Source organism: Apteryx mantelli, chromosome 2, assembly GCF_036417845.1.
Source record: "Apteryx mantelli isolate bAptMan1 chromosome 2, bAptMan1.hap1, whole genome shotgun sequence".
In the NCBI taxonomy this organism is placed as follows: Eukaryota; Metazoa; Chordata; class Aves; order Apterygiformes; family Apterygidae; genus Apteryx; species Apteryx mantelli.
Window position 1 is genome coordinate 39,897,682 of NC_089979.1, and position 24,601 is coordinate 39,922,282.

Here is a 24,601-nt window from a genome sequence, read left to right on the forward strand (position 1 = left end):
AAATATTTGTTTTAATGTTAAACCACAACTGTGATTTAAAAATATCTCAAGGTCATAGTTCCAACTAGGAAAACAATGACTCAGACCCAAAAACACTTCTTCTCATAGAACTCTGAATATCCAAAGGTGAAATAAAGGGTGGGTTAGATTTGTTATAGCTTTTTTTTTTTTTTTTGTCAAACATTCAGTGTTGCTCTTCTTTCTTTTCTTTTTTTTTTATCCTTTTTAAAGCTTTAAATTCTCCCTGCATAACCGCCTCTGCTGTATTCACTGCTGAATGGACAGTGCTCTGATCTTTTTATTGGTAGGTAATGGATTTGGTTTGATTGCTTGACAAAAGAACAATAGAAGGATAAACAATTCCATCTGAGCCCATGCAATTCCCCATCTGTTGAGTGTGTGCGTGTTCAGAGGGAGCTGGGCAGAGACAGATGAACAAGGCACCCCAGCCTGATGTTAATGACATCAGTCATACAAGCAGAACATGTGGCACAATAAATCAAAAACTAATTGAACTTTTGCTTGATTATATTGCTGTCCCACTGCCCATTTTAAACACTGCACTGTTTCCTGGAACAATGTCCCCCCTATAGATTTGCTGCCCTTGGACAGCAGGAGGCTGCCCTGGGAGGTAACAAATGATACCAGGTTCTCTTCATTCATCTTCTTCTGAAACAGTGACACCTTCCAAAGAACCAAAATGCTTCCAGGCTCGGGATGTGTATTTGATCAATATTTATTTTCTCAAAGAAAAACCTTCTATTAATATGACAGTGGCAGCCCATGTTTCCCAGCACTTTCCATCTGGGACTGTTAGTGGTCTTCTATAGGAGAAGACAGAGCTAATTTTTGTGTTAATTACATGTGCACACTACTAATGAAGGCTATTCAGTGGACTGATATAATTTAATATCTTGAATAACTTGAAAGTATTTCTGCTACATCAATTGCTGCAGTGTGCAAGCCAAAATTTGCAAACTGAACTGCTGTCTATGGCAGCAATAAGTCATCAGAACTCGAGGGGGCTAATTTTCATAGGTATGGAAAAGAAACAGTTTTTGAAAGGAGCATGAAGGAATGAACTTGAAACCTTTGGAAAGGAGACCCTTTCTTGAAATGCATAAATATGGAATTGGGCCCGAGAGCCATCAAATTATGTAGGAATTCATCTATGATTGAGACACCTACCGTCTCCTTGGAACCATTAAAGTGTAGGGGGCATATAGACCTATTCTTTAGACATCTGCATTGAAATTGTACATTGAAGTGCCCAGAATTTAGGTACTGTTTTATGAACTTTTAAAAGGTGAAGAACCAAAGCTTTTCTTAATATACTTGTGACCAGCTCTTCATTATATGGGAGGAGCAACTTTTAATTATAAATGTGTTAAAGTACACAAAGCATTAAACCAGCTCATTTAAAAAATCCTTGCAGTACTTCTGTAAGCTTGTATTTGCCCACACATCAGCTGCACAGAACAGACTTTAATTGTTAGTCATTTATTGTAGAAGATTCTCCAAACTGGTAAAAAGGAGATGTAAAATAAAATGCTGCTATCTGAGTAGAGGCTTAAGTAACAGCTAAATTAAATCTTTGCATTAATAGTATTCATACAAAGGCAGATGGGAGCAGAAAATGTTGCAATGAAGAATATGGAATGAGATGAGATCACAGCATCAGTCTGTCCTTTGTAGATCTGGACAATGATCACAGAGCCAGATTGGATTAGTGAAACCTATTTACCAGAAGTTCAGAGTAGTTGCATGAAGCTGAAAGGCAGTCAGTGGAGAGAGGTGGAAAAATGCATCAGATTTACAGCTGCAGCGATGAAAATTTAGAAGTTTTCGCCACTGTGATTTCATCCAAATGTGAGTACATGGAAACGAGAATAACAGATCCGATGTTGTCTTTTAGATGAATGGAATGTTTTATCATTAGAGAAATCTCTGAAGTGATATGCTGGTCTGTTTGTTCTGCTGTGCTGTGCTTGCAGTTCAGTGCTCTCTGCTTGCTCCTAGAGCTAATCCGTGCAGGTGCTTAGACATTGTGGCTGTGTAAAATCCTTGCACAGGCAAAACTGGGAGATCTGGAATCAGCGTTCATATACCTATGAGGTAATTGCTAAAGTGACAGCTTGCAACTGTATGGCTATTCTATGCAATAGAAAAGAAAATGAAGTTCTGTGAGCAGTTAGCAGCTCAGATGAACTGGGTGAACTGCCTGAATGTTGAATTTAAGTACGCTGGTTCAATAAGTGGAACATTTCCAAAGCCATGCCCTCAGAATGAATGCATGATTAACATTAATTGCTTGTAATGAAGAGTAAGAACCGGACAAAGCCCAGTCTGCATGCATTTGATTGAACAAATTAGTTTAAACTCAATAGCTGCATGTTTCAGCAACAACAAGAAGAAAGCAGGTAAAATCATGGAAAACAAATTGTGGGGCTAGATCAGATCTTTACTTGGAAGCTGCAAGCATGAGCACTCAGCTATTTAATTTCAGAATATAAGTGGAAATGACAGTGGACCATCACTGTAATTGTTTTGTTGCCTGAAATCTGGATTGTACATACAAACATCCTTTCATAGGCAAATCCAGAAACATCATCTGCAAGAATTCATTCTTCCCTTTCTGCTCCCACCCCCTGCAGAAAATCATGTTTGCAGGGTTTTCCCTGCAGTCCCACTGTTTTCATTGCTGCCTTTGTATTCCTGTGTGAGTGGGTCACTTATGTCTGGCTCCATGATTCACTCTTCTTTCAATGGCTATTCAAGTAACTGCATGTTTGCTGGTGCTGTGACTTCCCTTTCATGCCATTCCTTTCTTCAGCCCATGTAAGACATTTGCCACTTAAACTGGCAGATGACAGGCAGTGATTCGGCCTGTGGATCATACATACCCTGAGAGTACATATACTTACTACTGTTAGGTACATTTATGTGTTGTTCATTGTGGTACCAGCATAACAGTATTCCCTTCTACAAGGAATATATATAAACTGCGCTCCTCACACTGTACAGTAAAATACATGAAATGCCAGAGAGGCATGAAGATGATTCCTTGTATCATTAAACTTTTCTGCACTTGGGTTTAATTAGTGTTTTGCTTGTGAGCAATTAATGAGTTTACTCCTCATACTGTGAAATTCCAGAAGTAATGGTGGTTGCAGCAGCTTCAAAAGCAAGTTACAACATATTCATAGAAAAAAATACCTTCATTATGTCTGTCTGGTTTTCATCCTGCACTCACCATGATTTAAAGTATAAAGTTTCCCATGCAGGAGAAGGCTGTAGAGATCCTTGAGGATATCATCCCATTCAAAACGGAGCATAATCAAGCTGGCAGCTTAGCACACTCTCAAACTGCATGCATACAGATAACTTGTTGGTGATGAGTTAAGTGTGTAGCACCCTGTACTTCAATGGGTCCTTAGCAGGGAACGTGGACAAGATATATCACCTCCTGTGTTACTGTTCTATTTGACTACAGGCAAAGCATAGAGTAAAACTTTTTTTCTGTCTATTGGGGTCCAAATGCTCAGTATGTAAATTCTCACTATGGTATCTGAAATGGTGGCCTGATTTTCAGTGACGGCTGCAGGTATTCAACATCTCTGAAAATCAGGCCACTTATTTAAGTATCTTAAATTGGAGTCTAGGGTCTGGATCCACAAAAGGATTTGAATGGTGAACTGCCTTAGTCTAAAGCTGAGAGCCTCAAAACAGCAAGCTAGTTGCTGGCAGCACCACAGTTCCCAGTTTGCCTATATTTCCCCCACTAAAATTGTCAAAATGTCTGAATTTCCACTACTGAATTTGCACAGTCATCTGCCTCATCACACCGACAGCAGTCTTTTTATGTTCTCTGTGGCTGTGTCCCCTGCCTGCTCCACCTGCAGGACCAGCCGGGCCAACATCAAGGCCACAGTACTGCCAGACATGGTGAGCAAACATAACAGCTCCCTGCCACCGAAAGGGAGGGTCCCCTGGGAGTACCCAGGAGGGAAGAGTGGGGGCCCTCCCTTGCTGGCAGGGAGCAGACAGGACAGCTGGAATCTGCCATGCTATTCCTGTGCCCCCTCTGGGGACTGACCTGAAGTGTTTGGGGTTGAAAGTGTTAAACTTCACCCTGTCCTGTCATTCCCATTTATATACTAAGCTCAGTCATAAATATTCTTCTCTGCAAAGTCCTGTCCTGGAAGGAAAGCTCTGAGTAAGAGCAATAAGGATATTAATAGTAGATAACCAGGCAACTTCCATGCTAGTACAAGGAAGAAATCACAATTGCAAGGCATTGCTGATATTATACTGTGTAGCTAAGGACAGCTTTTGGACAAACACAACCTCCCTACAACACCATATCGTGAGGCAAAGTGACTTTGGTCCCACTGCCAGCTCTACTTGTGCCACAGCCCTAGAAAGCCAGGCTAGTTGTTATTCCTGGCATCAAAGGAGAAGCTGGGGTATGGTGCAGCAGCTCCCAGGAAGGTAAGGATGCTACAACTCATCCCCATAACCCCTCAGGCAGCGGGAGCAGCAAGCCTGTCCTTTAAGACTTACCCTTGTCGTCTCAAGGCAGGAATTTCGCTACAATAATGAGAAGCTTTGAGTGAACTCCATCTGCTTCCATACCTTCAAAAGTCTGTACAAACAGTCATACGTAACAGTAATGAGTGCTGGAACTCCTGCGTTTGAACCGATCCCAAAAACATAAAGGAAAGCTTATTCGGAGAATAAGAATCACCTGTGATTCCATAACAAACCTTCTTGATTCTCCACGGCCTTTTGAGGCTTTGAAGTTGAGCCTGAATAGTAACCCTCCATTCATGTGCTTTCCCCTCAAGGTCAGCATTGACAATTGTTTTTAAACCTGCGTCTGAATTTTGCTGCCTATTTCTGTAATTGGCCACTAAATCCTACAGTCATGACTTTTATATCCTGAATACAGGAGAGGGTACTAATTTTAAAGTGCAATGGGTAAGATACAATCAGAGTTTTTCAGTCCAGTTTCAAGTCAAACTGAAACAAAAACTATTTAAACAATCTTCACTTTGTCCAAAAAAGCCCGTTCACTTCAGTGCGAGTGGATTGTCTGATCTGATCACAAACTTTGCTTATGATTCTGGTAGCTTGTGCATCTAGTGGCTAATGATTCTGTTTTGCTTATGATTGTGGTGCCCTAATGGGTTTAAAAATAAAATTGAAAGCAAACTCCAAGCAAAATGTCTCATCAAGTTAAAGAAAGAACTGAATGAGTCATTTTGAGGATTAAAAAAAAAAAAAAGATTAGACTTACTGCAAATGTTTTGCTGTGGACATAATGCATTAAACCTGAAATGACTTTACAGGGCAGTTTGAGCTTACTGAAAAAGTCTGTATCTAGATGAAAGGATAGGCCTCTTTTAAAGCTAATGCATATGCTAGTCATGTTTGAAGCTGGATGGAGAGAGAAGTTAATTTCTGAAACGAAAGAGCTGCTGTCCTAAACACTGGCGGGTAAGAGGCCTGATCAAAAACTCATGTACAAAAAAAAGAAGATTCTTCCTGGAAGCCTATGGCAGAAATGCAGAAACTTTGGGATGGCTGTTGCCCTATATCTATAGATGTATTGTATAGCTAGAAAACAGTCTGAGATGACATTAAGAGAAAGGACTTTCTTCGGGCGTGAGTGCTTCAGCTGAAATCCTCCTTAAACCTTTCCTTCCCTGCCCCTGTCTTCCTCCTAGCCCCCAGTACATTCTCATGGAGGCCTTTATTTAACCAAATGTCATTGCTGTAGCACAGCCACAGCATCTCAAAGTAATGAAAAGTGGCTTAAAATACTGAAATGAGGGGTTTTTTTTAATAATGGCACAGTTATCATTTATTTTATTGAACATAAGCTCTCTGAGGCCCTCACCTTTTCTGTATACCCACACAGGCACAAACTGTATGGGGGGGTTAACAGAAGAGCTGACACACTCGCATGCTGACACAGGGCCTCAAGATAAGTGTTGAATATCAGGAACCTCCTGACAAAATTATGGGAGTTGGCAATTCTGGTCTGCCTGAGCTGCGAGCTGCGCCTGCTGGCAGCCAGGGCTGCACCTGCCCTCCATGGTGCTCTAGCACGCTGGGAAACGCAGCTCACCCAGCTCTCTTTTGGGGACTGTGGCATTCACTTCCTTCACACGTACACCAGCCTGGTGAGTTTACCCACGTCTTTGTAGGCAGGCTGTCTCCTGAGACATGCTCTCCTCCAGCCAGGCTGGAAAGCCCACTTCGGCAGCCCAAATGGGCGTCTGCTTATGGTCTCCTATCTCACACCCAGCGGAGAAGTGCCAGTTTCCACTGCAAACCAGCAAAATCCTAAACAGCATTTTCAGTGGGCACCACTGTTGAAGCTGTTATTTGGGCTGTCTGCCTCAACTGCGCCCTGATCGTGTTTCCATTCTCTCCACAGCGTGTAGTCCTGCCCGAAGAAGAGCCAAAACTCCACACCACCTCCTAACAAAGAGTGTAAGAAAAATCTCTCTTTCTCTCCTGCTCTCTCTTTTTTTTTAATTCTAGTTAGCTAAATTTATTCTTTAAAAATGCCATGGATAAATAGGAAGCAGATCTTTCAGAGCTGGGGCAACAAAGTGTAACTGTCTGATGCAGGGAGTGGGGCAGGAAACAGGGGAGTTTCTGGAAAGTTGCAGATATTTATTAGCAGAAGGGTTTTTTAAACTCTTCAGAAAAGCCCATCTTTCTGTGCAGAGCTAGTCAAATAAACAGCTTATCAGCGCAAGTCATCTGAGGGATTCACAGACATAATTCATATTCCTAAAGCACAAATAATAGTGCCAGAGGGGCAGGTGGGACGGAAAAGCAAACAAAGCATACTTCTATATATACAATACTGTATTAATCAAGGAGCCAGTATCACATTCTCTGGGGAATTTGGGAGAAAAGTATAAAGCAATGGATTGTAACCTCACCTCAAAAAGATGGCTCCGAGACAAGACAGCGCTTGTCCCTGGATCTCAGTGACGCTTGCCTGTCCTTTCTGCGGTACTCACCCTGGTACAGCAGCACTGAGGGCAGTAGCCAGAGCTCTACCAAGTCCCTGCAAGAAAGGTGCTCCCCCAAATTCGATAATCCAAGCTCCCAAAGAGAGGTGGCCCTGACTCCATTTTCTACTCTACCTACCCTTCAAAAATGCAGAGAAAAACTGAGAACTGAGCCTTCAATTAGTTGTTTGATATTTTTACTCCTGAAGGAAAGATGTTCTCTGAAGAACAGCTAATCCCCTCGTTTGCTCTCCTGCAGTTAGGCCGTGTTTCATACATAAATCTGCTCTCTTTACTCCCGGTCTGCAGCACCACAGCGTTCACCAACCATCTAAACTTGCTGCATGGGAATACGTGAGAGCAGAGGGAGAGTAGCATCACACCCCTGCAAAAGTGCAAGCCACTTTTCATGGCCCTTGCTCAAAGGAGGCCAGCTAAAGAGCACAGTGTCACCTTGCAGCTGAATGCAGTCCTTTCTTCTTCCTACAGCCTTGCTCTGCTCATCATCCAGCACAGTGCTCTCTCCTGCCTCAGGAAGAAAAACAGTTACAAGTTTCCCATAGCACTGTGCTACACAATCTCATCTTCTTTCTCCTTCCCCATTTTCTCTTAGCTGTATGAGTAACTCTCACTTGTTGCAGTTCTTTTCAATAGGTCTGTAAATATTTTGCACTTGATTCTATCTTCTGAACATTATTAAATAAATAATAATAATAAAAGTAACAATAATAGAACTCTGATAAAATGTTTTTTCCAATTTTAGACACTTCAACACATTAGTCTGGGTTTGAGTTTTCCAAATTTTCCCTTCTTAAACCCATTTGGCCCATTCACACCACCTTTCATGACCCTTTTATTGCAGTGTTCTCTTGTAGGAATGACAGCCTCTCTCTCTGTAGTGCATGCTAAAGCACTTTTTGTAAGCTTTGAGACTCTTCTGTCAAAGTAGTCTCACTACAGACTTGTCCCTTCTCTAGCATTCACTTCTTTGAAATATTTTGCTCCATGGTCTTCCCTTTTCCCACTTGCTGTATACCACTTCCCAGGGGAAGTTTTGTAGCAGCACTATACTTATATAGGCCTAAGAAAATAAGAGAAGAAAGTCCCTGTCTTGTCACTGTATTTTTATAGAATTTTTCTTCCTTTGGGACTTTCCTGACCTCAATTAAAGCTGTCCTTTGGTTGGCCCTTATTCACGATGCAGACAGCATCATATTAGCGTGGGAGTACCAGGCATAAGGAATAGTCTGCAGATCCAGCTAAGAAAATAAGGAAGGCTTTCAAACCAAAGCAATCTGCACAGTCAACTCTTAGATTTGTGCATTTCCCTCTTTCAGTATGATGCAGCTGCTTATAGCTAATGCGAAATCATTCAAATAAATTGCATGTGCTGGAACATACATGCCTCTGAGGAAGTTGTGATTGCCAATTTCTAGACCCACACAAGAGTAGCAGAATGATTCTTTATTTTTCACTTTTACTTCTGCACCTGCTGTTGGTGCTGTAGAAATGCCTCAGCTAACATGAGATCTTCTGCTCTGGTAATTGCAGTGGATGCACAACTTTAATCCGAGACTAGGGCAAAAATAGCAAGCAGCATGGACATCTGCCAGATTTTTTTTCATAGCAGAAACTCTCAAGTCATGTAGCATTAAAAGTGATTTAACAGTGAAATGACTGACCTTGTGAGGTAACTTCCATCACATTCAAGAATCCATCCCAGAAGCACAATCATGACAGTGAAAGGGGGAAACATTTTCTTTTTTAAATTAAATATTTCCTCAATATGCTTATTTGCAGTTCCTATTGCCCTATTAAGAGTTATTTCTAGCGATAGCACATCCTTTCCTTCTCTTCCCATGTTCTCCCATCCCCCAAATCCTTTGATTACAACTCTAAAGAGTCTTGACACCAATACCTGACTACTTAGCAGAAAAATGGCAAATACCAGTGTGTATGTTAGTGCTGCCACATTAAGAGTCAGATAGATAAACATTAGATCATCAAGAAGAGCTTAGCTCTAAAAATGTCATTTCCCCCATTAACAACACTTACTTGTTCAGCCACTAAGCTTCAAAGTTTTATCCAAAGCTAGATGTTTAATTGTGACCTTTTTTGATTGTTTGTTTGATAGTGGGATTTTGGTTCCAAGAGCACTGACTGAGTGGTTGGGATAGTCTCTGTGCTCCTCTACAGCATTCCGGTGTCCTCCGTGTTCCCCATTTAACATTGCTCTCTGGCTAATTTCAGTAAGGTGTGCCAGGCCTCAGCACTCTCCCATGCACAGTGAAGGCCACAAAAAGGATGCTTTGCTGAGCTCTGAATTCAGAATCTGCACCCTGCAAACAGAATGAGCCAGCCAGGCGACTTACAGGTTTTAAAAACAGTAATTATCTGGAGAGCAGCTCAGTACTTCCACTTAGTTTGGATGACTCTGCCATTCACACAGATTTAAATTTTCTGTTACATTTAGAAAAGAAAAGCGACTTCAAGCTGATGCTTGTGCCTTACCCTCGGTGCCCTAAAGAAATGTCAGCTCTAGTTTAGATCAGCACTGTGCTACACCAGGTTTAGTTTCCTGACCTAGAAAAGTCTTTACGTATTACAGTAATGGGTGAGGCAACCAAAATCACAGTGAAATTTTTCAGTAGGAGATAAGAAACTCAGAAAATGTACTACTGCCAAATGCAGCAAACAAACATGTTAACTGAGGATGTGCTTTAGAGTTTGTGGTGTTGTGTCTGACTGTAACGGAAAATGGCAATATAACCTATTCATATAGATCCTTTTGCTTGAAGGCCTATTGGCACTACTGATATTAAATGTAAACAAGAAGTCTTAAAAACATAGATGATGTGGCTAAGTAACTCCTGCTATTAATGGAGTTAAAAAGCCTGCTTCCTTCCCCTCTAATTTTTTTTTATTTATTCAAATGAAATTTATGCTTAGCAATGTATAGGCAGACTGTTAAGTTTCAAGTCAATGGTGGTTTACACTGATAAAGTAAGCCACTTTCAAGATTAGGGATTGTTACAGCCAGCATCATACTTACCTAAACTGTTCTTTCCAAGACCAAGTAAAAGAAGGGAACTCAGGTTCATTACATCTGAGTAGGAGAGGGCTGCAGGCATTTTCTGTCATGCGCCAAAGAGGACTGGGTATGAACAAGAGCACTAGACACATTTCCAAAGCTTGTGAGAAAAGCTGGGCTTTGTAGCATACCTTGAAAGCTGGACGAGCTCAGTTCAAGCAAGGCAAACTCCAAGGCAGAGGGGCTGCCACGGAAGACCCCTGCCAGCCGTGGCCTCATCTCGTTGGCAATGAAAGAGTGTGTCTCCACTGATGTCACTGTGGTGATGTAGGGCAGTCCCTCTGGCAACCAGCTTCCACAGTTTGGGTGGTCAGGTCAAGGCCCTGGGCTGCACACCCGTGCCAGGGCACAGGAGCCTGCAGCACGCGAGGAGCTGCTGCAGAGGGATGGGGAGGTCCTGGAACCAGTCCAGTGGCAGCTGGAAGAGAGCCAGCTTGAACTGTTTAAGCAGCAACAGGAGGCCTCCCACCACCGGCATCCTCTGGCATCATGCTTATTTCTGAATTATCTGAGTGATGCTGAGGCTTGGCTCTCTTCCTGCAGTGCCAAATTCTTGGTCAGCAGAGCTAGGCCCCAGTTGCTAGCATTCCTTAGCACATGCTTATCTTCAAGGACAGTAGCAATCCCTTTGACTTTAACTTAACACTAAACGTTCTTAAGTAGCTTATGGAACAGGGACTGTGTTAGGCTGTGTGCCAAAATCCACTGAACTAAAAGAAAGCCCCTCTTACGTCTTGGATTAGACTGTGGTTGCCTCACCAGCCCTTACCACTAGTATTTTTGCCTACTGTTGGGTCTCAGAAGTCAGTTTCTGCTCCTTGTCCTGCTGGTCATCAGGAACTATGTAGTCTTCTCTGGACTTTTGAGGGTACATGGAATCAAAAAAGTAAAAAGTGATCTGGTTTGAGTTTTTCTTTTTTTCTTGTTTTGGGAAATATCTATTGCATGCATCTATAAATCTGTGTAAAATTTTATGTACACAGAATATTGCAAATTAATGGTAAACTGAATTCAAACATCTTTAAAGAAAATGAATAACTTTATGTGAAGGCACATGCTTGAATGCTGTCTTGCTTTTATCTTGAATGCATGTTAGAAGCAGAAGGCATATCAGTAGATGAAGTAAGGCTTTTTCTATGCCAATACCAGGCTAGTTGATTGCTGATTTCTGATCTCAGCCATGAGATAAAATATCTGCATTTACATGTAAACAGGTACATGGCAACTATCAGTCATCAGTAGGATGCAAGTAACTGCTTTTCACTTGTTCTTCCAACATAATAAGACACAAAATATACAGTGCAGCCAACATTCATTTTTACTATTAAGCAGTATTTTGAATTTACATATTGCAATAACCAGTTTATCTATAGCTAAGCTTACCTATGATGTCATTTGTCAAATATTTCTTTTACAAGTTAGCAAAGGGAGCACAAGTATATTAAATGACAGGTGTTACGTCAACAACAGATATAGCCCAAGAAGGCTATTCCTAGCCAAGCTATACTAACGTTAAAGTAAATTTGGTTGTATTCATTTGAAAAGTATCTTCTTACTTCCAATCACTGTGCCTCCCACCACTGAAAAGTCGCTGGGAAAAAAAAAAGGAAAATTGCCTTATTTTGGGCATCTTATTAATTGCTGGCCAGCGTCGAGTGTTATTGAGAGGATGCTGGTGGCCAGTGTTTTGAGTCCATGGGTCTTGACCTTGCTTAGCTAAGATATGGTTCACGGCAGAAATCCAGACCTTTGTCAACCACCTGCATCCCACTCACCAGCCCTGTGTTGTGGCTACCTTATGACTGGAAAATATGCATGGAGTTTCTAGGCAAGGAACTTACTGCCAGCCAAGTTTGTCCTTCCGTTCCATGGTTCCATCTTTCTAATGCTATTCTTTATGTTGCTTGAATTGATTTTTGCTGGCAAAAGAGCACATTTAATAAACAGTCTTCTAAGTTTTAGGCATCCTGAAATACACACATTACACTAGATGCCCACAGAATATTTATTGCCAGAGTATTACAGAGAATAAATGACAGTGTAAAACTAACTGGAAACAGTCTCAAAAGTTGCCATATGTCTTGGGTTCCTTGCCGATTTGGATCTTTGGCCTGTTTAACTTGTATTCTGTTTCTTAGTATGACAGTAGGTCTTCAGGGAAGAATTTAAGAAACAAAGTATGAAATGCATTTTCCCTGCTGTCAGGACTTTAATCTTCATGATCCAACTGTTTCTGGACCATCCTGGATAAGAGTCACCAATGGACCTATCTGCTTTGAGCTTAGCCAATTTTTTTTAAACTCACTTTACTTCTGACCTGCACAGTTACCTGTGGCACTGAGTGACATGGTTTAATTGTGAACAGTGTCAAAAACTACTTTGTTTTGTTTCCACTTATTTTCAGGAGCTCCATTTAAGACACATAGGGCCAAATGTTCAAATATACAGCTCCCAGTGAGTTTGTGGGGGCTAATTTCTGTGAAAATTGATGTCTAGGAGCATAATTCTCCACCGTCTTGTATTCTGTATAATCATTGGCCGGGTGTAAAATGTGAACAAGTCCAAGAGACAGGAGAGTCCTGAAGAAATAGCATTTTTCATTCACATAGCCCAAGACATGATGCAATAAGAAATTAAATTTAAGCTGTCTCAGAGTGGGTATCCAAAATCAGTAGATTTATAAAGGACCACATTTCAGCTTCTTGAAGAAAATACAGAAAGGTACAACTAAGTAGCTGAGTCACAGAGAAAATATATTTGATTTTTCCAGTACTTTTATACTCCTCATGCACAGAGTCAGGAGCAAAACAAAAAGAAATCCCACAGATCTCACAATCCCCACCCAAATGACAGTATCCTCTTCAAATGACAGTAAAGCAGTAGCAAGATCAAGTGCTATGCTGTTACCAACAGAGGCTGCTCCAGGGTGACTTGACGGATGGCGCCATGCCTACATATAGCCCACTCCAAGGCCAAGTGTAAAGGGATGGTTTTGCCTCTTTCCTGTAGGTGATAACAGTAGCTGATTGCCGGCCCCACAGGACAGACAAGCCACAGCCCCACCACAGCGATCTCCTCCAGGTGCTGTACAGAGATGATGAGGTGCGTCATCTGGGCCACCCGCAGAGCGGGCAGCAGGCACCCTGCCCTGCCAAGTGCACTGCCAAGCACAGTAAGTCCTCAGATATGGCTTTATTGCTCAGCTTTCTCCACCTCAGTTGCTTCAGGACATTTTTAGGCATTGCAGTCCTCTGGTTTGCATTGAAACAGACATTTTGTTATGTATCTAAAGGATTCTTCCTTGCTTAAAATGTCCGGTGATAATAATGAGATAATGATCATGGCATTGCATATCTCTGCTCCCTGGAAGAGAGAGCTAATAAAGCAGCGCTTGCTTTATTCAGTCATAAACTTTCCCTTTCCAAAAGTTGACAGTATTGTACAGATGGAGATGATAAATTGCTTATTACTGAGTTTGCCTGACTCATCTCATTACATAAGATCTCTGTTCAGTTGCTTAGAATTGTGCCAGCACATAACTATTTGGGATGAACTTTTAGATTCTGGATGTTAGCCTCAAATCTGATTGTGTTTTTTTAACCAAAACTAGATCAGCATATTTTTGAGAATGCATCAAGGAAAAATAGAATTTGCCAATGCATAAACAAGCAAATGAATAAATATAACTGGACTGGTCACTTAGTTCCTTCAAATTTGATGCCTTACGCTTGAAGGGAAGAAGCTGGAGCAGAGCCATGAAATTTGGCAAGGGATGGATTTTTTTTTTTATCAAAAATACCTTTTTTGCTATGCCTGTGAAAAACCACCCAGATAGATACAACCAAGTTCTAAGCCTTTGAAGAAATTCCGTTTGGCACGTGTTTGGCAGAGACAGGGGAAGTTTAGCTGTTAAGAGTTGTTAAATGTGTCAAACAGATTCTGTCATATGACAGAGCAATATGTCAATGAGCATGTTCTCACACCACCAGTCTGCAACAGCACTGCACATAAGCCGTCTGATCTGAACACACACTAGGCAGCAGCAGAACCTGGGAAACAAGGAAGGAGTGTACTGAGCTTGGGACCATAAGGAAAGAGCTAAAACTGGGATGAGAGCCAAGAAATGGCTGAACAAAGAGCCAAATGGCTTAGGGGCTGGAGGGAGGAATGGAGAAGGGGTGGCTGCGACTGGCTGCAGGGCAGTGGGCAGCAGAGCCATCAGGGGAGAAAGGAGGGACTCCTGTTTCCCCAGTATAGCTTCTTATTCCCCAGAACATTATGAAGCTGTTCTTTTAAATGTTTGTGCAGATGATGACCACAGCAATCATCAATACGGAAAAGCAGTTCTGTCCTCAGAGGAGGGTTTACTAGTGGAGAAACTAAGTATAGGGCCATGTACTGAACAACAAAAACAAAAAAAAAGGATGAATAACTACCCTCTGAGTGAACACCATCCATATGGTGTATTGTATGAAGCAGAAAGTCTGTGGAAAAATAGTTTGTGGTCACAATTAGAGACTGAATCACAATGTCTAGATCCCTGGGGCTGCAATAACCTCGCTTCAGTTCTGGTGTTTCATAACTTTTGAGTGCCTGACTTTACAAATTTAATATTTTAAGGGGAGAAGAATAGAAGTGTTTATAAATATTTGTATGTGAATAAAGATAGGTCTCTTTAGTATGTTGCACTACAGCTTCAGGTTTCAGTAGTCACTGCACCAATAAATACCTATACAAAGAATGAAGCGCAATGAAAGAGCCCAGAAAGGTTTCTCCAGCTGTTTCTCAACCAGAAGGGAAGCCAGTGTAATCTATACAAAATGAGGTATGTACATTTGTCCCAGGATATGCATGATCTGTTCTCATTCATCTCTGTGCTGATGTGAGCTCTACATAAACTTCATCTTTAAAAGACATCCTTCAGCTTCCTCACTGGAAACAGGCCCGTCTGTAGTGTTTTCCATGCTTCCTTCATAGACAAGCCCTCTTGAATATTAAGGAGACTTCAGATTTAATACAAGCACAACTTAAAATCTGGGTAATAGCGTTAACATTTAAACTTCGAAAGGAAGTGAACAGGGACAAGAGCAAAGATGAGAGCTTCAGCAAGCTTATCGCTGGCATTAGAAACCCGGTAGAAATATCAGTATTCAGTATCAGTATCAGTATCAGGCACAAGGACAGTCAATCCCAGCATGCAGGAAGGCAAGTAAGTGTAGTAGAAGGCCAGCATGGACGAGCAGGAAATTCCTGACCGAGCTCAAACACAAGAGTGGTGCTTTGCTTCACAGGGTGGATAGATGAACTAAAAAATGTATTTACTTACTCTTCAGTTTTAACCAGGAAACAAGTATTCTGTTTTCTCATCTTGGAGACATAGGGCAAGTTAGAATAAATGATGTGGAGTAACTACCATCCCATGCTTGGGCATCCGTAGCATCTTCTGGAAGTGGAATTCACAACGCAATCAGCCACCTCTGTCCTGATGAGCACTTACAAACCTGAAGACATGAGGACTTACTTTTGCTTAAATATTTTGCTAAAACTTTGCCAGAACATTTTCTATATCTAATAAGAAGAGGGACATGCTGAAGGGAAGAATCATACAAAATAAGAACAACACAGAATAGATAAAAATGTGGACATTTGCTCAAGCTCTAATGCTCAGAGCCACCTGCTAAATACTGTTAGTACCTCATATACAAGATGAGAGGGAGTAATTGAATTAAACTTTGATGTAAGGGATACAGTGAGGTATCTAATGGAATCACTGGGCTGGGGTGGGAAGAGGAAGGCTAATTAAGAGATTTATCATGGTCAGATATCTCCCCCAAATTGAGCAGACAATTCTGACTGCTAACTCATGCTGGAGACAGTACTATAAACAGCACCTCTGCTATTTCTGATGTTTCCCATCATTATTTACACTCCATAGGCAGCAGTAGTTCTGAATCATATTCTTTCTTATACCTTGGTGAATGCTGGTATTTCTGCAGATCCTTGCTATTCACTTACTTGAATACCATTTTAAAGACAGCAGAAAACTGAAAATGGCCAGGAACAGAAAAAAAATTGAAAAGAGATCCACATTCCCACAGCCGAATGGGAGAATTTGGCTGCCTGAGAAAAAAAATCTGGAAACCCTCATTCAATTATTTCCTTGGCACAACTAGCAGGAATGTCAGCAAGCATTTAACCATGAATATGATAAGTTATCAGAGTACTCACTTGTGATTGAAAGCTAACCTGCAGGTTTGAGGACAGCAGAGCCATGGGCAGGCAGAAAGGTTAAAATCCCTCCCTTTGACAGGCTGGACATAGCACACATCATTGCTCTCCAGTGAAGAATGACTCCTCCAGTCAATCCAGAAAAGAGAATGACCCCTCCCCTCCCAAACGGGACAACCCTGGAAGCAGGACTCCAAGGCACATGAAAACTCTGTTACCCAACCTCTGCTACGGAGCAGCAGATGTGCCTGCTCTTTTTATATACGTACATAAGTGCTAGCAGTGGGTAAAGGCTCCCACATTTGGCCTACTTAGGACAGTTCACCTTATCATTTCAAAAGTCTAGGTCTGATTTCAAGCAGTCAAGTTGATTCTTCCAGAAATACTTAAGCAATTACAAAATCACTTTTTTTGACATAACAATAGATGGTCACAATGAAGAAAACTTTTGCATTTTTGGCTGTAATAAAATCTAGTGGGACCACAATCTGAATCTTATCTCTTTTCATATCTTGGCTTAAATGCATGAAAGGATACTTTTCATACAAGATGTGCCAGGGGAATAGTTACTGATAACATCATGTTTCTTATGCTTTGCAGTGGGAATTTCTGAACAAGAGTCATCTAAGTCCTGCAATCACCAATCAGATAGAAAATCTTCAGTAAGTAAATACAGTAAGACCAGCTACCACTGTCTGATGCATTTTAAATCCTAGTACCTGTTAATGATGTGTTCCACATTAACAATATGTCTGTCTGTAGCAGTACTTAGAGAATTTCTCAGTCTTCTTTAAGGTTTTGAGACATGATGTATGCCAAAGAATGCCACTGACTGGCATAGTACTGCTGCCCCTCAGGGAACAGAGGCAGCTTTGTAGGATGGAAAAAGCCACGTTCCCTTTCTGGATCCTCAGCCACTTGCGTGGAAAGGCCTCTGCAAGACTTGGCAGGACTTAACCTTGTGTTTCTCAGAGAATTTCACAAATTAGGAAAAAAATATATCTTTCTAAAATGGAACAAACAAAATAATTCATATTTTCCAGCACATTATCCTGAAAAAATAATCATCTCAGATCAATCAAAAATGTCAATAAAGAGTCAATAAGGAAATCATCATACAAAAATTAAAATTTCATTTCGTAATGGAGAGGCAAAAATGTTTTGGCTAAGGAAGACACAGCTTTATTAAAATGTTTTCCTTTCCTCCTGGTTTTCTTATAAAAAACAATTTTCAAAGTCATTACATTTTATAAAAACTTGATTTTCAAACCAAAAATAGCCCTTTGAAAAGTTTCTGACTAAAACCAGATTTTGCTATAGAATCTGCATGGCTTCAGGTGCTCTTTTAGATGGCTACAGTATACTAGCTAGCTGGGCTATGCTCAAGAAAAACAGCTGTGCAATATTGAAGGATGGTTAAAATCAGCAGTATTAAGTGTAATTAAACTAATCTCATCTACCTACAGTTAAACTGGTTAATCTTCAAAGCATATTTGTAAAAGCAGTTTCAAGCATCTTTAACTCTTACTTCTTGGGATACTTACAGAGCATCTAAAAGTATCCACTCTCATATTAATCCCATGGGACATAAGGAAGTTTGGTCAAGAACAGTTGAGTTGCCATGTATTAGTGAAAATAAAATGAACAAATTTTTCAGGATCCCCAGTAAAATCAGTAACAGTGGTTATTACCTGAAATGAGCAGGTCACAATTTTTACCCTTTTTTCTGGTTTTGAGTAACCCGCACCTTAGCTACCATCAAAACTCTTGCCAGGATACCCTTGCAAGCTTCAGCGGCCTGCTCATGAGAAAAAGCAACTCAGTTCCAAGGGGAAACATATGATCAAATCGAGAGGACAAGAGAGAAGTCAGAGCAACTTGATGATTAGGCACCTTTGTGGGAAGATGACAGAACTGAGGTTTGAACCTGGGCCTCCCACACCACAGAACAGCACCCCACAGAATAGGAAAACGTTTAAAAATGTTTAAGAAATTGTGATGGTTAGGAAAGCCACTTCCCAGGAAGGCTACACACTCAGTTTGTACAAAAGCCTCATTTCCCTGGGAAGCCAGGCTGAAAAACAAGGTTTGCAAACTTCCCACCTTAATTCAGGGGAGTAATTCTTACTCATATAAGCACTTTATTGAACGCAGTGAGACTTCACAGTAGCAAACAGTGTTTGTGTGGGTAAGAGATCAGCAATCTCTTAGCCTGCTTTCTTGTATTAAGAGATTTACAGTATTCATTCATTTCCCTAAAACAACCTCTTTCCTCAGATTAACCTCAGGTTCCAATTCATCAGCGCTATTTCTTAATGACGTGCTTTTTCCTCCAGCAGTTTCCAGCATCATCAGTTACCCATATCACAGTGAAACAGGCGGCTGTCACAGAATCACCCACAGATGACAGCACTTTTACAGAAGAGTAAGTCCCTTCCTATTCCTCCAGCCAACCCTACTGAAACTGTGCTCGGGGCGCTGTCTGTCAGGAAAAGGAACAGGTGACCTCAGTTGTAGGTCATCATCTCACCAGAAACAAAAAGAATTCCTCAACTGAGTATTTCCTCTGAATCAGAGTTATAAAACTTCAGTGATTTATAGTAAAGAACTATTGCTTGTTTCCCAAAAGGGAGGGAAGAATTGACTAAAAAATATATTGAATATATCATTAACTATGGCTGTTTATACAGATATCCTGCTGTCCATTATGATTCTGTTAGATCACTAGGAAAAAAGTGTCTAAATCCAAATTTAAATTTTTCCCCTAAAGTAGTCTATAATATTTGCTCTAAGGCAGTTTAGAAAATGTAATTAAATATTTTTAAAACAAAAAGAACTATTTTGTCTCTAAAGTGTAATTAAGGATGAGTTTGACCATAGTATAAATTCACCTCCATAAATATACAATTAACTCAAAAATGGATCTGGGTGATATCTGAGATGACTCCATTGCTACTTTTTGCAAATATACCTTTGCAAATGGGCTGCACTTAGTTTTTCAGTGGCTGGTTATCATAAACATGGAAGAAGGACCACAGAGATAAATGCTTTATGCCCTTTTGTGCTTTATTTGCTAGCCATGGACAGCGCTTGAGGAAGACCACAGAATATGACCTGACCCTACCACCAGGAGCAGAAGCTTCTTTACCTCTCACAGGAGGCAACCTGTGTGGGACACCCAGCCTCCTGAGGAAGATGTTGATGAAGCACAAGAAGAAGTCAGAGTATCTGGGAGCAACAAACAGTGCCTTTGAGGCAGACTGATAAGTCTCAGCGTCACTTGGAAAGACAGAAATTCCGTTAGCCAGAACAAGAGGCTTTAGGATTGATGTGGAACCGACACAGCACAGGTCATCCAGGGAAATGATATCATTTTTGTCACTTGATGCCATTATCTCAGAGAGATAGGAGAAAAGATAATTAAGGTAAAAAAACAGTTAGTTAATATGATATGACTCACTAGCCTTTCTTTGTTGTGACATACTAGAATCCCAAATATTCCAATAGATTTATGTCTTGACTCAGCGATGCTGAAACTTTTGCTGACACATTCACTATTTTACATGGTCTGTCTTAGTCAGCTCAGACTCACAATAAGAAAAACCTACCAAGAAGTTTGTCAGACCAATTATAGAGTGCCATTAAATCTCAGGGGTTTGTTCATTCTGTACCACTGCTTGTCCTTTCCCCCCCTCTCATATCTTTTCCTCTGAAGTGTGAGTTAAAAACTGCATCTTATGATATGCTTGGTTGACTGACATATGCTAAACATCTTTTTTCTTCAGTTTTGATGTTTCAAGACAGGAGTGAACAGATGCAAAATTTTTAAAAGAATGGGTGAGTCAGAACATAGCAAGTTTGCAAATACACATTTACCAAATTTTACTATGTGACAGATGATTGGTGTTTTAAAGTGTCCTGCCAGATCAAACTTTATGAGCAATTGAGTAACTCAGAAGATACTTTCTTCCATAGACCCTGCTTATGTATTAACTAATAGTCAGCAACTTACTATCTACCTGTGTGGTAGAGTATTTCACCAAGCGCACAAGGTGCTAGGAGGAAAGAGAAGATACATAAATGGTGCAGGTGTGAGATGGTTGTATATAGAAGACCTGATCTTATCAGCTAATTAGTTTAATGGGATTTGCTGAAAAAAAAATGGCTAATTCTTTTTTCCAACTTAGAAATTGCTGATCAGGGTCCCTTGGTTTTCCATGACAAAAGAAAGTTATACAAAATATTTGAGCAGTGTTAGAGGCAATATTTTATTATAATATTTGCTTCATAAGTGCTCTCCTAGTTATTATAAAAGAATTTAGTTTGTCTAAATACAGAACCTTAAATATAAAATTGGATGAAATGTAGCTCTGTAGCTCATAGTAATAATGATCTCTTCTAATCAAACTGCCAGGACTCCAAAACCTTAATGAAAAAATAAAGATCATACTCAGAGATAGAAATGGAAGAAAGAAGCTCCAATATGAAACTTGCTTGCCTGCAGCCAGAATAGTAAACTGTACTGAGATACTATCACATGCAGTGCCACAGTACCAACGTGAGGAGGATGCACTGCATGAAATGGTCCAAATTGCACTACTGCAACAGGCAGCATTAATTGGAGTTACAGTTTCTTCCCCCCCATACAAGAATTTCTTGGGTAGTTTCTGCATTTGGGGTAATTTCTGCTGACTTCATCCACTGCCTGTGTTACGATCTTCTTCAACCTGGACTTAGAAAAAAACATATTCCAAGTTTCTCTTACAGAGCAAGATTGAGGAAGCCTCAGATTACACAGTTATAGATTTGGTCAGTTATCCACAGATAACATCTCCAGCACACAAGACATGGCCAGATAACTCCTTGATGAGGACCAGTCAGCACTAAAAAGCAAGATGCTTGTGGGCTCATTTACATTTGTTAAAGCAAAACATCCTTGGTTGGTGGGGTTTTGTTTGTTTTTAGATCCCTAAATGATTATCAAGAAATGGGATTCTAAACTACAGGGTAGCTGTTTAGTTTCCCCATCTACCAACAACAGAAAAGGAAGGAGCTCTCTCTGTCTCTTACGTGAATTAAAGTTGCTTCACACAGTGCACTGGCCAGGGAGGACAGAGCTCTTATATTCCAGTTACTGGTGTCAGGGGCCACCAGCTGAAGGCACCAGTGTGCAGCCTGCTCAAGAGAGAAGGCTGCTAAAGCAACCAAGTCTGTTAGCTTGAGAAGTGAGCGGAAGGAGCAGCACACATAAGAGCTCACTGCTCGACTGCATGAAGAACTGAGGCACACGGGGTGTCACAGTAGCTGGTGGGGGCCGGTGTCCAACTAGCCATACAGTGCCAACATCCCTGGCGGTTCCAGGGAGGACAGTGGATGATGTCAGGCTGGATGCGTTGGAGAAGAAGATGGAACTGCTCAGTTTAAAAACATACTGAGACTTTTCATATTGCCCAAGCCGGCTCCAGTCTCTCAACCCAGAATCTATCAAGGAGGAATGATGAACTAGACCTTCATAAAATCTCAGGGTCAGGTATACGTCACTGCTTCAGTCACAAGCTTTTCCTTTAAGAGGTGCTCAATAACTCTCACAAACTGGGGAAAACATCACAGCTAGAAATCACGTCGCCTCCGGTGCATCTTCTCCCCTCCTTCTTACCAGAAGTCCTTCTCTGGCCCAACAGCCAGACAGACACTCAGCCCAGAGGGATAATTTCCCCTCCTGCTTTTCCTTCTTCTGCTTGAGGAAGGAGACACGTGCATCTCCTCGTGCGCCACATGCAGCAGCCCACAGCCTGGTGCTGAAAGGCCCCAGCTGCTGACACAGCGGGGAGAAAAGGCAGCAGCAGCCCTGCCCTAATGCTGCATCTCCAGCCGCAGCACAAGAGCACAATTCGGCTGCCTGCTGAAGGCAGCCTGCCTGAACAGCACCCAAACAGGTTTTCCACAGAGGTTCACCCCGCCTTTAAATAAGAGCCCGACACACTGCCTCTGGTGCCCAAACACAATGTAATCGCCCGGGTGACGTAACCCTGCCAACGTCAGGTCCTCTGCAGTGACGGAACTAAATTGGAGCAATTCCCAAGTTTTTCCTGAAATGTGTTTTACAAGTATCACTAGCCGCACTGTCCCTCCCAGCACATAGAAATCCTGCCAGAAACCTTGGCCCAGTAGACACACACTATTTTTATGCATATAGGTAATCCCATTAAATTCGTTAGGACTCCTCTCTTGTGTAGCAACAGATATGCTCAAGTAGTACGGAGAATAAGGAGTTATCACTAGTTCCCTTTTTTTGGTCTCATTCCCTAAGCAAACCAAAAGTAAAAAAGGAGAAAACAGACACTGGTGGAAGTCCATTTGCTGAATTTCAGGAAATTAAGGTGAACATTTTTGATACCTGAACTTTTAGTTAACCTGACCCATAGACCACCCAGCACACAACACAAGGCAGCAAGAGTTTTGTCTGTTGAGAGCTGTATCTTAGTATTTGATTCTGTTAACTAATAGCTTTAAGCAGCGTGAGGATGGAGGAGAGGAGAAGAAGAGATGATAAATGCTTCTACATAATAATTGCTGTATCTTGAAATGTGTATTTATGTTTTTCTTATAACTTATTTAATTTATAACTTGGACCTGCAAGAAAAGCAGAAGTTCAAGAAACATAATTACTCTGTATTCTGGGAACTGCTGTGGAGATTACTTGTATTGTAGTAGATAGCTATGTTATTGATTCAAATAAAATATATCCTATTCATAAAAAAATAATAAAAGAAATGTGTAGCATGTGGCAATATATGGGTCTTGGTGACTTAAAAGGTTTTTGGAAGCATTTAATGGAAAATAAAGGCAGGTCTTGTGATGCTTCAAAAACATGTGCGTCTAATAATAGAGAATCCAATTCCCCCCCCCCCCCCCCAGGAAGGTCTGGAAGGGTATGTTTGTGAATGGTGCCAATATTTTACTACTGGAAGAATCATTGTTTGTTATTTGACACTCAGAGACAAAACCCTAGGAGTTAGACATCTAGATATATACTGACACATCTGGGCTCCAGGGCAGTACAGACATGGTATTTAATCTCCGTAGGGCCCTGGGAGGTGAGCAGCGGCACCTCTCTCCCATCAGTTACGAACACCAAGACAGAGATGCCTTCAGGGTAGTTAAAGCTTGGCAGAGAACAGAACCGAGCTCTTCTAGCTTCAGTCCTACCAGCAGACCTCAATGTCACTTAACTTACCTCAAACAGAGCACAGCCCTTGGGAACCATATGCTGAACCACGGAAAGAGCGCAGACCCACCACAAGGTGGGTCATGCAGGGAGACAGCAGTGGCCTCCTTCACCAGCCTGGGGTCAGGAATTGGTTAGGGACTGACCCGCCTCCTCCACCTGCCTCAGCCCTCCATCCCGCACACCCAAATGAAATGGTGTCACATTTCTGGTGCTTCAATTATGGGTAGTGCCTACATTTACCATGACCAACTTGGGAGCGTTCTCCTGATGAGTGTGCATCCCGCAGGACGTGGCATGACTTTTTTTCAGGACATGGGGTAACCACCTGGCCTCAGCTAGGAATTCCACTGCAAGTACATAATCTTTAATCATTCATTAAAAATATCAGCATGAGCCTGGAACAGGATGTGGACATGCAATATACTTTCCAGATGAACCTGTACAGAGAACAATGTTAGCTCAGCTTAAGCACACTGTCAGAAAAATGTGGAATAATGATCAGAAAATAAATGAATTGTACCATTTTGTCCATCAAAGACAGAAAAGGAGTTAATTGTGCTGCTCAGAGCGTTCCCTCTGTCACTGCCCCCACACAGGCTTATCGTCATACTTTATGACATATGTAAGAAAATGCATTTTTTCAGACACATTTCTTGTTTCTTTACAGTTTTTGATTCTCCAGAACTACAGAGAGAGACTAACTGTGGCACAGACAAGACTGAAATAGACCACATGATGATAGTCCCCCGAGTCTAGCAACAATCAAATTACAGTAATCTACATTTCATTTCCAAAAATTTTGTTCCTGATTTGTCACCAGTTCAAAAAAAAAAAAAAAAACTTTGTGATAGAGCTGCTCATTAAAATATCCATTATTTATTTGCATACCACTTTATTTAAATAAACTGTAGCTTATTTAAAGCTAGGCTACTCTATAAAATAATTCTTACTGATGCATGAAAAAAATCTCAAATAATGCTTTCCTGCTTTCCTTCCCCTTTTGCATTCACTTTACAG

General features: G+C 41.1%; 1 protein-coding gene across 1 annotated transcript; it reads left to right on the plus strand.

The window, feature by feature from the left end:
• Nucleotides 1-1,802: 1,802 nt before the first annotated feature.
• VXN (vexin) lies at nucleotides 1,803-19,617 on the plus strand. Its single transcript, XM_067292339.1, has 6 exons — nucleotides 1,803-1,869; nucleotides 6,446-6,501; nucleotides 13,135-13,297; nucleotides 16,954-17,015; nucleotides 18,693-18,778; nucleotides 19,431-19,617. Exons 1-6 carry the CDS (start codon nucleotides 1,803-1,805, stop codon nucleotides 19,615-19,617), a joined length of 621 nt encoding a protein of 206 aa, XP_067148440.1.
• Nucleotides 19,618-24,601: the final 4,984 nt, after the last annotated feature.

Coding starts and splice junctions, on each gene's coding strand:
- VXN (XM_067292339.1), top strand. CDS start 1,803: ATGCATCAGATTTACAGCTGCAGCGATGAAAATTTAGAAGTTTTCGCC. Junction 1,870..6,445: donor CACTGTGATTTCATCCAAAT/GTGAGTACATGG, acceptor TTCTCTCCACAG/CGTGTAGTCCTGCCCGAAGA. Junction 6,502..13,134: donor ACCACCTCCTAACAAAGAGT/GTAAGAAAAATC, acceptor TCTTTCCTGTAG/GTGATAACAGTAGCTGATTG.